Genomic DNA, 15,578 nt, shown 5'->3' with positions numbered 1-15,578 from the left:
CACCGTCGATTTGTGTTCGGAACCTCCGATTCGGTGACAGACGAATCGCAACGTTGATGCGTGATTTGGGTACCACCTCGCGAGGTGGTCCTAAAAACGGTTCGATCTATCGAAAACCAACGGACCTGATTGGTTGAAGCTGTTGGCAGCGGTGCCTACTACTGTGGAGGGTCAGTGATACAACCGGGCGAAACTTCCAAAAGAGGTTCGGAACTTGAAATAAAATTCGCTTAAAGGTAATTTTCGTCGTACATTAGTAGTTTATTGGGGGTAAGAATAAAACTTGTTTGGATGAATGGATGATCAGTTTATATTTGCAAAGAAAGAAAGTTGCACAATCTTGGCGACATTGGAATGCTCTTCGTTCATTTTTGCAAAATGCAGTCCACTTGACCACTGCGTGGCGTGCTTTGCAATATATCGATTGGATTGCATTTATTTGCATGAAGGAACCAAAAGCGATGCTGCTAAAATTGTGCAACTTCTTTTGTCTTGGAAGAAAACCCTGATAATGTATAAACATTTTTTGTTTTACATCCTAAAACTGTAAATTTAAGACAAAAATTGCCTTGTAAATCTCACATTTTTGCATGATTTCAGTACTCGTATTGCAATGGATAAAGTTGCAAAATCTTAGCAACATTGAAATGCTCTTGGTTCCTGTTTGCAAAATGAAATCCGATTGATATCCCATTTAAACCTATGGAAAAGGATCGATAAACAGGGTGTTCGCAGCGAACACCTTAATGATCGATTCTTTACCATAGGTTTAAATGGCAGAACAATCGATACATCGCAATTCACGCCACGCCACCGCCACTTGAGTTTCTGACGAGCTGACGAGTTGGTTTTTTGGAGGTGGAGGCACTCTTTATATCTCTTTCGCAAATATCGTCGCCCCTCTTACGTGAGGGCATATTGAAATTTCTTCGTGAGCCCTGTTTTACATATGAATCCATGCTCTCTGGGGCTCATGCATAAATCGAGATACATCCTTACGCTACAGGAGCGACGATGAATGAAAGGGGCAACTCGTAAGCGACCCGATTATTGAAATTGATAGACAAAGCTATGGACAAAGACGACAAAACGGATACGGAGGGATCCTATTGGTGGAAGCGGGTGGTTGCAATGGATAGAGGATGCAGGTAATAACCACGACCCACTAACTAACGGCAACCCATGAAAGACCCTACAGTTAGTCTATCATTTTCTCCCATTGTCTATGAGAACCACCGACGTCAACCAATAGGATCGCTCTGTACTCCTTATGTCCTTTTTGTCTATTGATTATAGTAATCGGCCCGCAGGACATTGTTCATTTCTGTATTTGAATAATGGTTCCCCTGGGGAGGAGATTTACACGCACGGATAGAAATGTAGAATGTGAATAAATAATACAATTGCGAATATCAATACATATAAGCTTACATTGTTTTATTACATTTTAATTTAATTTTTTTAACATTTTTTTAATATGAATTTTTCCTCTTTTAATGTTCAAAATAACATTTCAATTTTAAACAGAGTTTTCCTGCATGTCAGAGAAAATTAAATTGAGGATAGAGATCGTGTGTAAAATTATGTTGAACTTGTTCAATGTACAGTTCTCTAAATTCAACATTTTATGGGAGCTTCAAGTGCTTGTGGATTGAATCACGCTGGTAATAGCACCAATACCTACTGTTTTCGCAAATTTCAACCTTCAACATATTTGATTCAACATTTACTGATGATATTATTGCTTTCTATCTCATTACGTAGTGCTGTTTTCATTTTGATGCAAAATCCTTCAATTTTTTCGGAATTTTGGAGATACTGAGGCAATATTGAAACATTTATGTTCCTGCAAAGTGTGGGAGGTTTTAAATTCGACGTGACTTTTGAAGTACACACTGCTGTGACGAGGAAAAACGCTGTATGAACATTAGAGAGTTGCCAAATTTTCTCCTCTCAAAAATGTTTATTTTTTGAGGATAGTTATGAATATTTCCTCTTGAAGTTTTCAGATGATTTAGACCCGGTCGTGAATAAAATTCTGTAAAAAATTCAAAGAAAAGTGTTCAAAGAATGCCCTAAAAATTCACATTTTATCGAAGGAAATTTGGCAACGTCTGAAGGCTCATACGGCGTTCTTCCTAAGCACGGCAGTACAGCTTGCTCGTCTTTGAGGTGAAGGGGTTTCGAGGCCCATTCTGATTGTTCAGCTAAAATGGTTACATTCTCTGCCCAAAATTATGCTGCAGGTAAGACGAAAGCGTGCGAACAAAATTGAAAAAGAAAAAGGGATAATAAGAGACAGCTTTAAATTTTGGCACCATGCTGCCAATTCTCCTCGTAAGGAATTAAAAAAATAAATCCTCCGAATTTAAGCGCCTTCTTTTTCCACTTCTCGCTTCTTCTGCACATGACCTTTATAATACCGTGCTAAGGAAAAACGCCGCATGAACCTTCAGGCGTTGCCAAATTTCCATTCAGAAAACACGAATTTCCTGGTAAACTTGTGGATATTTTCCTTCCAAAATTTCAGATAATTTTGTTCGCAACTTCACCAAAAGTTTCTGAAAATTTAAAGGCAAAATATTCATGGCGTTCCTAAAAAATGAACATTTTATTGGAGGAAATTTGGCAGCTCTCGAATGTTCACACGGCAGCATAGTAGATACACTCGAGTTTCAAACCGGGGCGGATCCAGAAATTTGGCAACACAGGATTTCGTCCATTAAAACCTATGTTAAATACTCCATTCTTGTCGGAGCACCTGACCCCTTCAAGAATCGATACATTTTCATAGGTTTAAATGGAGGAAAAACAATGTTGCCAGTTTGCAGGTTTTAAACCTTGTTTTCACACGAGCCATCGGTAATTTTCTCCGAATGAAGCCAGGGCTGAACCCACACTTTAAAATTGCAGATTTTAGAATCCTTCTCTGAGGTGCCTATTTGGGCTTTTATGTGATACAGCGTCCCGGAAACCAGCTGAAAAGAGGAATAAAAATCAAATTATTGAACCCAAAATCTAAAGTGAATGGTTTCATTCATCGATGACCTAGGCGCGAAACGTATCTACGTTTTTAACGTTGTAGACTTTCTATCGTAGTTCATTTTTTCTTCGGGAAACAGGTCATCGTAAATTCTTGAGCTCTTGATTTTTCGTCTCTGATACTAGAACTTCAGTATGAAAATCAAGCTATAAAGATGGCCTCTTTTTATTTCGAAAAAAATAAGATAGGAGCGGAAATTTTGAAGCACCGCACTGACATACGTGGTTCCGCACTTCAGTGGCGGGTTGTGAATAATCGATTATCGATATTTCTCCATTTGAAGCCATGGTAAAGAATCGATAATTAAGGTGTTCGTTGCGAACGCCCCGTTTATCGGTCCTTTTCCACAGGATTAAATGACAGACCAATCGATATATAGCAAAGCAAGCCACGCCACTGCCGCCTCTTGGTCATCGATGTGTGAATAATCAAATGATTTGAAACGTAGAGTCGGCTTAACTTTTGTGCCAAAGAATGGTAAAAGATTTGATCAAGTATCATCCGCGGGAATGGAGATGTTGTATGTGTGAGGGATTCGCGATTTGACTGTTGTCTCTTAGGTAAAAGTTCGCGAGAAACACGATGGTGCCACTGGTTTTCTCTGACTTCAACTCCCAAGCTCAAAAAAAGCTCTCAAGTTGGTAGTAGTGGTCGTAGTTTGGTTCATTTTCTAGTCACAGATGAGAAAACGATTCAGCAGATGCACTGAAAAAAAAGTTACGGGCTATACCTATACTGCCGTGCCAAGGAGGAACACCGTATGAACCTTCAGGCGTTGCCAAATCTCCTTTCATAAAACAAGAATCCCTTGGTAAACTTATGAATATTATTTTCCAAAATTTTCAGACAATTTTGTACGCAATTTAATCTAAAACATCCGAAAATTTCAAGGGAAAACATGCATGAATGCCGTCAAAAATACATGTTTTATCGAGGGAAATTTGGCAACTCTCGAATGTTCATACGGCGTTCTTCCTTAGCACGGCAGTTTTGCCGGATTCCACCTCATATCGGCGGAGCGGTGGACTTGCAAAAACGCGTATTTCGGTTGGCGACGTTGCATTTTTCCTGTCATAATTTATTTTTGAAGTGAAATATGATAGAAAAACGGGATATCCGGGAGGGAGAGAGAGAGGGAGAGAGGGGGAGGGATACGGGGGGGGGGAGAGAGAGAAAACATTCATCGGAATTTTTTCATCCGATTATATTGCGATAAATCGATGTCGATAAAATCATCGCGATACATTTTCCGGTCAAATCGCTGTTTATCGCGATCACTGCTACTAAACTTGGGGTTTGGTCGAAATGTTATCGTAGCCTAATCTACTAAAAAACTAAAAAGTCTAATCTCAGAGTTACCTGTTCACGAGCGTCGAGGACCTTCAGAACATGATATCCATCCTTCTTCTCGCTTTCCCCGAGCGAGTCCATCGACATTTTGGCGTATTTTTGGACATTGGGGTCATCCACGCTGATCTGTTTTGGACCGCCGAGCATAAGACCGCCTAATAACCCTCCACTATGCTGCATAGATCGCTGAAAAATTGAAGAAATAACGTAGAATTCCAGTTCTATCAATGCACGTTAAAACTCGCAAAAAATTAAGGACACTAATGGGTTTCGCATTTATTGACACCTTATCGCGATAAAATTGCTGAGACACAATCCGCACGATAACGGGTCAGTTGCGCTGGTCACAGAATCGTGTTCCGATGTTTGATTCCTGTTGATCAGCTGAAAATACACGGAGAAAATTAAATTGCTGGGTTAACAATTCAATTGCTAAAATAAGTGACTGTAATTTTTCAATGTAGATTTTACAATAAAAAATAATGCTATTTTAACCACCCCTGCGATTAAATTAGCTTACAATAGTGGTTAAAGTAGCATTTTTTTATTGTGAAATCAACTTTAAATTATTGCAGTCACTTTTTTTTAGCAATTGAATCAGGGCCGGATTTAGGGGGTGGCCACATGGGTCGCGGTCCATGGCGGCAAAAGGGGGCGACAAATTTTACACTTTTTTTTAAATGTAGCTATAAAGAAAAATCGGATTCAGAAAAAAAATTACAAACGAGAAAAGGCTACAAAATCTCTCATTTCCTGAGAGTACATGTAATCATCATTGCGTCAAAGACTGTGCGATCGCTACGGATAGCAGCGGGCGGCGTGAAACGCAAAGCGCCTACAAGACTGCATGAATACTTCACGCATTGCGTGCAGCAGCGGTTGACGGAAAACGCATAGCGCATACAAGACTGCAGGAATACTTCACGCATTGCGCCAAACACAGTGCGGTCAGCGCGTTATTAAGCGCGTCAAGTTAAAATTATTAGACCACATTTATGTTTGTTCTTTCATACTTTTTTCGTTCATCTCATATAAATAGAAGGCCTTGTTTACGGTTTACGGAACTTGATTTTCGCGCCAAGTTCCGTGAACTTTTGCTAATAGTGTTGACATGGCTTTCGCAAAAAATGTATCCAACACGAGTAAACGCGTCTCATGCACCCCTCCCCTTTCGGCACGTTCACTTGATGGTTTTTATTGATGTTACAAAACGAACGAGAAGGGAGCGGCAAAATACAGGCGGCCCATGGGCGGCAAGTAAGTAAATCCGGCCCTGAACTGAATTGTTAAATCCGTGAAATTTTTTTCCTTGAAAGTCTGTTTAAGCAGCAACTCTCTACGTTCAATATTAACCGAGATACTGCGCTTTGAAAAATTCGGTTTGTTATGTCATCCACCGCAGTAGTAACACCCTTGGTTTCTTCCATCTTGCTTTCAACCAAGTTTTATGTTGAGTAACCAAGTTGTATGCTCAAACCTGAGCGTGCGTTTGTGTGTCCTCCGAACTGCTAAAAGCGAGGTGGAAGAAATCAAGGGTGTCACTACCGCGGTGGATGACGTCAGAAACTCGACTTTTCAATGGGCAATACCTCGGCTAATATTGAACGTAGGAAGTTGCTGTTCGGACAGATCCTATTAGTTTTAGATAATCTACAAGAATCAAGCATCAAAGCCGATTTCGTGACCAGCGCAACTGACCCATTTGTAATGTTCCCTAAATGTATAGTTTTTAGTGGTTTGAATGAAGAAAAATGAATGAATTCATTGATGGACAATCAGCTCATTGTCGGACTTTAACACTTAAGGGGTCGTCCATAAATTCCGTCACTCTCCCGTGTGAACCCGGAGAAACTGAGATATGCGGAGAGCACACTGAAAAAAAATTCTCGGCGTTTTTACCAGGGTCCGTTGGTACCTTTACCATCTCACTTTTTCCCCCAATTATTGGTAATTTTACCAAGACAAACTGGTAAACGTACCTAAAAACCGGTATTTTTACTGTTTATCTCAGGTAAGAATACCACTTTTATTGGTAATCAATTCCCGGTAACTTTGCCGTTTTATCTCGGTAATTTTACCACAGTCGATAAAAAATATTGGCGTTTTTACCAAGGTCCAGTAAAATTACCGAGAAAGTTCAATGATTTTACCGAGATTTCTCGGTAAAATTACCAATTCCATAAATGGTAATTTTACCAAGAAAAAACTGGGATCAAATAGAACCCTGAATTCTTGGTAATTTTACCCTTTTCTTAGTAAATACACAGAGATTTTTTTTTCCAGTGCAAGGCTCACGTGGAAAGAGAGATACGCGTTTTCGTCAAAGGGACGATAAAATAGACTGCATTTTGCAATTTGGACCTATAAATTCTGGCTCATTTGAAAAAACACTTATGAGCACAGGGAAACTAATGGCACATACGTTGTTTTTAACCTGGGCCGGAATTTATAGGTCAAAATTGCAAAATGCAGTCCAAATAAAGAAATCGAGGAACGCACCTTCCTTCTTGAGCTCAGCACACAGTCCACTTTGTCGATCTTGGGTTCCTTGGACGCTTGAACATAAGCGTACACATTGCAGATTTTCCCATTTTTAGTTCCTTCTTCCGCATGATCATCGGCAACATGTACTTTTAAATGATAAAGGGATCCCGAGGATGATGGACTTGAGTCTGCCTGAAATTAGATAGAAAAAAAAACATGCAAAACTGCACACGTTGGCAATCCTTGAAAGTTGGCAACACCGGGCATAGATCGCTTATCTTTACACATTTAAAACAAACTATTTATCTAAATAGCATTTCTCAACGGAAAAATTGCGATATTTCGGAATTCAATTGCGATTTTTTTACGATTTTTGGGAGGTAAAATCGTTCGGATCATCAACATCTGAGTGATTATCCTCGATTTTGTCGCAATTTTATTACTGTCACATCGCATTCGATAAAACCGAAATTTCATCATAATTCATCCCGATTTTTTGTTCAATAATATTGCGATAAATCGCCGTCAATAAAATCGCGATACATTCTCCGATCAAATCGCAACTTATCGCGATCACTGCTACTTGGGTATATCGATATCTCGATGGCTACAGTGTGAAACCACGTATCCCCAGTGGCATGGCGTGAATTGCGATATATTGATTGTTATGCCGTTTAAACCTATGGAAAAGAATCGATAAACAGGAGGGTTTCGCAGCAAACACCTTAATAATCGATTCTTTACCGTAGGTTTAAGCGGCATAACAATCGATATATCGCAATTCACGCCACGCCACTATCCCCTTCACCAGTTGAGCTGTCACCAAAACACCATAAGAATTCTTGTAGTTGGCTATAGAAGGCGATAAAAAGCTATCTATATTATACAGCTACGAGCAAAATCTTGGAGGCACTATTTCTGACGAACTACCGGACCGATAAGGATGATCTTTACATGGATCTCATCTGTAATAGCTGTAGATGCACTGAAAAAAAAATCTTGCTGAAATTGCCGTGCACGCGGGTATTTCAACTGCATCGTGTGCTAAAAAACGAACGTGCAAACCATGCAGGTAAAATCGCTACAAAAATTTCAGCTAACTTACACACACGCGTGTAGGTAATTTTGCTACACTGAAAAGCTACGTCTGTTACCTTTTTCGTTATACTTCCGTAAATTTCGCGATTTTTTCGTAAATTCCGCTATTTCAGTCTAACTATTGAGTTATATTTACTGTTCGCAAAGTACCAATACCAAAAAATGCAGTTACACTTCCAAGCCACTCGATGCAAGATTAACTGCATGAAGGCGCGCAGATGTAGCAAATCGGTGTAACAATTTGTGCCAGTCGTTCACTTGATTCAACACCGTGCACGGATAAGAGAGCTTTACGAAGTGAAGCAAATTTTGCTCCACCCTAAATCAGTGAATTAGCAATCCTTTTTTTGCAGAGTAGTCAACACGATGCGTAAATTCTCTACGATTTTTCGTATTCGATAGCAGGAGATTTGATTCAAAATATAGAGTCGTAAATTTGGATTGTTTCTCTTAGAAGAGATGAAATAAGAACGAACATTTTGAAACACCGCAATGGAGATACGTGGTTTCGCACTTCAGGCGGTGCGATACGGACATCCATCAAGTTTCAATAGTTTCATCAAGTCCCTTTCTCCGCCGATCAACGCGTCTGCCGATCGACCCAGATTCAGTTGGTGCGTAGGAAGTCAAAACGCCTTCAATTTTTTGAACGCAATACGGACATCCGTCGAGGTTGTATAGTTGTATCAAGGCGCCGTAGCAAACGCGTCCCATTGTTTATCGTTGCAGACGAATATAAGTTGAGAGAGGAAAGCATTTGATTCAAAATATAGAGTCGTAAATTTGGATTGTTTCTCTTGGAAGAGATGAAATAAGAACGAACATTTTGAAACACCGCAATGGAGATACGTGGTTTCGCACTTCAGGCGGTGCGATACGGACATCCATCAAGTTTCAATAGTTTCATCAAGTCCCTTTCTCCGCCGATCAACGCGTCTGCCGATCGACCCAGATTCAGTTGGTGCGTAGGAAGTCAAAACGCCTTCAATTTTTTGAACGCAATACGGACATCCGTCGAGGTTGTATAGTTGTATCAAGGCGCCGTAGCAAACGCGTCCCATTGTTTATCGTTGCAGACGAATATAAGTTGAGAGAGGAAAGTCAAAATGCCTTCAATTTTATACACACATACTTTTGGGCAAAATGAGGGATGGAGTTTCTCCATTTGCGACGTTGCAGACTTCCTGAGAAACTTTATTTTTTAGTAGGGAGGCTACACTGAAAAAGCCAACGAAACTACTTTAAAACATCAACATGTCATGTTCATAAAGATATACACTAAAGTTTTAAATCCATGTCCGACCTCCCCCATTGACTCAATCCATTGTGCGCCGATCGCCGGCAGCGAAAATTTCCACCATTTTGTTTTTGTTGGTCCTCTTTTACCTACCCTTTTTTGGCCTATATGAAACGATCACAAAGTTCTTTGTGAGAATCTGGGAAACGGCTATCGTTTAAAACAAGCAGGAAGCTCCAACGCATTGGCGTCGGAGAGCGGCTCTGGGGGCAGTAGTTGTAGTCAAGAATGAGGGCCTAGACACATTTTGTCATTGATGTACAATCCGACAACTGTCGATTCAAACTGTCGAATCGCCCCAATGGCCACGATAGTTTTTAGACGTTTACGGTTTCCCTGGTAACCTTTGTTTGCTATCAGCTGATATCAAGTAATATGACTAGGAAGCTCCAACCCAGTGGTTAAAGCTTCCTTAACCGCGAAAACTTTAAAATTCAAATTTTCAAATTTTGAACGTAAAGTACATTTTTTCCATCACGAGATAAAAGCACAAACAAGTTTTGAATTGTTGACTGTATCACCATGATTCCAAAAATACAATACACAACATAGCATTGACTAACAATAAAACAGTATGCAATAAAATAAAGTCATGACAAGGAACATAGCCGAAAATGGCGCCGATTCCCATCAACCAACGCGCGGTCTCTACAATGTAACATGCTGCATTGATACTCCCCAGCTGGGACCGTCCGGAATAGCAGCTCTAGTGCAAGCACCAGAGCCGCTAAAATTAGAGTAAAAAGTCAAAACTTATACTGATAAGCGCCATCAAGCGCTGCTAAGATTTGTGCAAGTGTTCATAGGCGGGTTCAGCAATGCAACAATGGATTTCCTCCATTTAGCCTTTATTAATTAATCAATTTTTGTCGGATCACCTGGCCCCTACAAGAATCGATAAATTTCCATAGGTTTAAATGGGGGAAAAAAACAATGTTGCCAACACGCTGAATCCGCCAATGCAAGCGTTTTTCTCGCTTATCAGGAATCCAGGTATATCCTGAGAATTTATGTTGAAATTGAGGCGAAAATTATGAGAAAACTTCACGATAAAAAGTCCACTGAGTAAATGCTTTTCGGTTCGATAAAAGTGTGAAACATCATACTCGATTTTGACAACACGCAATGGTGATGGCGCTTATCAGGTTTTGAATTTCCAATCTTCGAATAGCAGTGAAAATCATGATGCAGTATTCTGCCGAGCTAAGAAAAAACGCCGTATGAGCCTCCAGGAGTTGCCAAATTTCCTCTGGCAAATCACTAATTTTCAGGAAATTTTTTGAATCTTTTTCTGCCAATTTCTCAGATAATTTTGTTTGTAATTTGATCTAAAGTGGCCGATAATTTCAAGAAAAAACATTTACAACTTGGCTCAAAAACAAACATTTAACTGAAAGAAATTTGGCAACTCTCGAACGTTCATACGGCGTTTTTCCTTAGCACGGCAGTTTTGCCATACAGACAGAATGACATTTGATAGTTGTTGTAACAATTTACATGCATGTGACGATGAACCTAAAGGTAATTACCTCCTTATGGGCATGCACAATGTCAACCATTTTCAGCTTCTTTGTTGCAGACAAATGTGTAAATTGCGATAGAAAGCTGTTTGAAATCTGCTGTACCTCCTGAGAGTTTTTGTCAACGAGCTGCAGATTCTCCGACTTTTCAGAGCGCTAAAATCAGACAGGGAGACAAAATTCTCTAAGAGTTAAACTGAGAAAAAAATGCATGAGAATAAATATAGACTGATCAAGTTTCATCCTTCAAATTAAATCTAAATAAGTTTTTTTTTTTTTTTTTTTTTTTTTTTTTTTTTTTTTTTAAGCGCGCCAGTAGGGCTTGCTCTTTGAAATCACTCGGATGTACTTACCATAGTACAGTATTTTCAGTTTTAGCGGAAAATTGAACGAAGCGGGAAATTTTGAATCTTGTTCTGTTATAGTACCTGTAGGGTAATAGTGAATCGAAGGTACGCACATTTGCTACAGACTAGAGTCCCTTTATACTGAGAGTCAAGACAACACCCCTCATGGAATCACAAACAGGAATAAAGATTACACATTTTGAACGTTTTTCGTAATCTTTGATCGGCCCATTCTCAAATTCCTTTCTCCTTTCCCTCTCTCATTCCGTTTGTTCCTTGCCGAACCCGTAATTCCCTGGTCCATTCCGGATTATAATCTTAGCAATTGGTGAAAATGTAATCTTTATTCCCGTTTGTGACACTGTGAAGGCCTAAAATCCGATTAACCAATCAGAAATGGATTCGCATTGTCTTGACTCTCAGTGTAAAGGGACTCTAATTAAATCTAAATAAGTTTTTTTTTTTTTTTTTTTTTTTTTTTTTTTTTTTTTTTTAAGCGCGCCAGTAGTGCTTGCTCTTTGAAATCACTCGGATGTACTTACCATAGTACAGTATTTTCAGTTTTAGCGGAAAATTGAACTAAGCGAGAAATGTTGAATCTTGTTCTGCTATACATAGTACCTGTAGGGTAATAGTGAATCGAAGGTATGCACATTTTTTGCTACAGACTATCCAAAAGCGACGAAACGCTCCGTTCCGTTTGTTCCGTTATAGTCTTGGCGTGACGTTTTAAATAAATGCCGATTTTTTTCATTCGATTCTTACTCGTCCAATCGCGCTCCCGGCCAGAGGGAGATTGGACAAATTGAGAGTCGGGCATGAAAATCTTCTCATTTTTTTGGTCCCTCTTTTGCAGAGACAAGAGACCCTCCACTAGTCTTTTGGCGACAGGTGGAAGCTTTTATTTTCGGGGATCCGACAATTCCTTGCGGAAAATTATAAGGGAGCAACAGTCATCACCCTAATTCCGGCTGTTGACCTACCTACATGGTGGATGTAGGGCGACGCCATGAGCCAAACAAGTTTCTCAAAACTCGGTCATTTTCGGCTTGTTCGCAAAACGAAACTGCTGACATGCACGTTGTTGCGCTTTTAATCTGGAAATATTGAACCACATAAATTCTACTGAGAAACTAATTCTTGAATTCTTCGGAACGTTTCATCCCATAAAAATCTGAAGAAGAAGTATTCTCCCGCCGAAAATCTGCTGAAAATAGCCAAAATTTCAGTTTTGGTTCCTAGTTTTAAATGCCCATGGATTTTCCCGCCGATGGCGCTCACAAAACTACTCACGCTCTTCCGCCGATGTTAGCAATCTGGACTAATCTGTGCTACATAGTTACTCAATAAGATACTAGTGGAGGGTCTCATGTCTCAACGCGGGCCGAAGAGATCGCGAAGCGTCCTCTGGGGGTTGGGCCGCATAGCGGCCAGGGGGCATAAGCCCCCTATCAATATACACTGTGTATACCTATACCTTTGTTTTGGTTGATGGCTTGTCATCGCAAGACGCTTCTGTAACTTCCGTTTTGTTGAGCCACGTCCTCACCCACACTCTGACTCTGCACAGTCTCGTGTCCGCGGACTCGGAGTCGGCAACTTTCAGTGTCAACAAATATAAAGATCCGGAAACAACCTGCACACCATAGTGACAATTAGTCGAGATCACTCAAGGAAAAAAGGAGAAATTTACTTGGCAGCGTTTCCAGATCTCACTGGTGTAGCTACGGCCTTGTCTCCACGGGCTGTTTCAGGACTTAAGGGACACGAGCTTTAAAAGCTCTACAACATTAAAAGTTCGGGGTTTCATAATTCTTTGCACATCTACATCTACTACAGATGACATACATGTAAAGATCATCCTTATCGGTCCGGCAGTTCGTCAGAAATAGTGCTTCCAAGATTTTGCTTGTAGCTGTATAATATAGAAAAGCTCTACAACATTAAAAGTTCGGGGTTTCATAATTTTTTGCACATCTACATCTACTACAGATGACATACATGTAAAGATCATCCTTATCGGTCCGGCAGTTCGTCAGAAATAGTGCTTCCAAGATTTTGCTTGTAGCTGTATAATATAGATGGTCCTTTCACCTTTAGGACCCACTGAGAGAAGAAGAAGAAGTGTAAACGAATTATGCGATATTTTGTTGATTACTCCATTGTTCATGTTTGTTTAGTTAAAATAATGTGTCTAATTGTCAATTGAGTGCAACTATTATAATTTTAATCTCGGTTAAATACTCGACTTTATCTTCCCGCGCAAACTAGTCGCAGGACCGTATGAGCCTCGTCCCGTGGAGACGGTAACTGGGAAAAATCCCAGAAGTTTCATTCCTGCGATTCGAACTTGGGACAAATCCCATGAAAACGTCCCGTGAAGACAAGGTCTACGAGGCGATCATCGAAAAAAACCCGGAATGGACCTCTGGTCAAGGTATGAATTTAAGGTAATTCGACGGAGGCCATTATTTGCGTCAGAGCGACGTGCGATATATCGCATCGATTTGTTCCATAATTTCAGCTACTCGTCATTTTTTTCGAATTTTGAGAGCGCACTTCTGTTGTCATGAGACTTACGAACTCATGCACCAAATTTGACAAATAATTTCAACGTAATAAGGGCGTGGTTTTTTTAGAGGGAAAATATCGCATCCGAGTGCAGTTTCGATATCAGTATTGAATGCGATATTTTTCCTCTAAAAAAAACCACGCATTTGGTACGTTGAATTTCTTAATGCGATATTTTCCCTCTAAAATAACCACGCCTTTATTACGTTGAATTTCTTTGTCAAAATTGGTGCATGAGTTTTTAAGTCTCATGACAACAGAAGTGCGATCTCAAAATTCGAAAAAAATGGCAAGTAGCTGAAATTATGGAACAAATCGATGCGATATATCGCACGTCGCTTTGACACAAAAAATGGCCTCCATCGAATCACCTCATTCTGATATATCGACGGTGTAAGTCGGCGATCACATAACTCGGTTTGCGACGTCGCAGACTTCCTGTCATTTACGTTATTTTTCAGACGGAAAATTACTCAACGGGAATTCTTTAGAACCTCCGTGATTTTTCTTCTCGGCGCGAAGAAAATTCTGCAGAAACTTCAAGGAATGATGTCAATTTGTTCTCTTTTAAAAAATTAACATACAGGCGGAGATTTTCAGACACCGCAAACGAGTTATGTGATTGCCGACTTACACCGTCGATATGTTTCTTCAACAGAGTTACACGTAAAACACGATTCCTGCACCGAAAATTACTGAAATCAACTCCTAATTATGATCTTAACGTTTATATTTTACATTCGTTGCGGGAAACTTAAATTACTCGGTCACAATAAGAAACTCAATAGCAATACTCTACGTGAGTCCAATCGCGTACAACAACGGTTTTGGCAGGTTTCTCAATCGAGCGGTGTTCCTTTTCCATCCTTTATTGTTCAAAGTGTAATCAATTTGCTACAGCTGCGCCAAAGCTATCTATATAACTATATACTACCTACCTATAACTATCTTAGTTTTTTATGTTCTTTCGAATGAGGTATCACAAGATAGGGGTTGCTATTTGAAAAAAAAAAGTTGGGATCCGCAGCCCCTCCCCACGGGGGGGCCCGAAAATTTTGGGGGGCCCCAAAAGTAGCTAACATTGATCGATGAACATCCCCAAAGTTTCGTTTCAAAATATTAATTAGGTAAAATTTTAGAGGGGGTGGAGGGGACTTTTGGGACACCCTGTATATCCCATCACTATCCGTGCTCTACTGCAGGTTTGTTGCCTATTCGGCAAAGTTGAAGGCGAACTTTAAGTGTACCATACCTATCGATTGGAAAGGAACTAGAGCACTCCCGCACAAAATGCACAGACCGGACTTTTTTTCCTGATAGAGAACTCGTCAGAAAATTCAAATAGGTGCGTTCATTCTTTCATTTAACATGTCGTCACCTTCCGGCCAAAGTATCACAGCTCCATGCAACGTTTAAAAATTTTCGCGGCCATTTTATTTTTTTACAGAGAAATTTTTCAACGAAGCTGTCCGAAAATTTCACTAAATTTTCTTTGTGCAGCCGATGAAATTCAGCGAAATTTTCAAACAGATTCAACCAACGATTTCTCTGTAAAAAAACAAAATGGCGGCGGAAATTTTGAAACGTCGCGTGGCGCTTGTGATACTCTGGCCGGGAGGTGACGATGCCATGACGAACCAACCAAAACAACTACCGGAAAATCTGGAAAATTAAAATTTACCTGAGTATTGGCGTCGACAACCTCTACCAATTTGAGTTTGCTTTTGGATTCTGAAAGAGCCTCTAGAGAGGAAAGAGAAAACTGCGCGTACTTCAAAACGTCTGCGTCAGCCACTGAGTGCGGCTGAGGTCCTCCGACCAATTGATCCGGCGATCTCTGAAATGGAAATATTTCAAATAAAATTTCA

The 15,578-nt window shown here is 40.0% G+C and overlaps 1 protein-coding gene across 1 annotated transcript; it reads right to left on the bottom strand.

Annotated features, from left to right (window-relative positions):
• Positions 1-1,410: 1,410 nt before the first annotated feature.
• LOC109033201 (uncharacterized) lies at positions 1,411-15,547 on the bottom strand (the record flags this gene model as incomplete). Its single annotated transcript, XM_072306022.1, is given in 6 exon segments — positions 1,411-2,978; positions 4,403-4,579; positions 6,893-7,069; positions 10,802-10,948; positions 12,617-12,775; positions 15,392-15,547. Coding segments are annotated over 6 exon segments (960 nt in total), but the record flags the coding sequence as incomplete, so codon positions are not given.
• Between the last annotated feature and the right edge of the window lie 31 nt (positions 15,548-15,578).

Source organism: Bemisia tabaci, unplaced genomic scaffold, assembly GCF_918797505.1.
Source record: "Bemisia tabaci unplaced genomic scaffold, PGI_BMITA_v3".
NCBI lineage: Eukaryota > Metazoa > Arthropoda > Insecta > Hemiptera > Aleyrodidae > Bemisia > Bemisia tabaci.
Note: the sequence above shows the minus strand (reverse complement) of the source record. Positions and strands in the feature narration are given on the sequence as shown.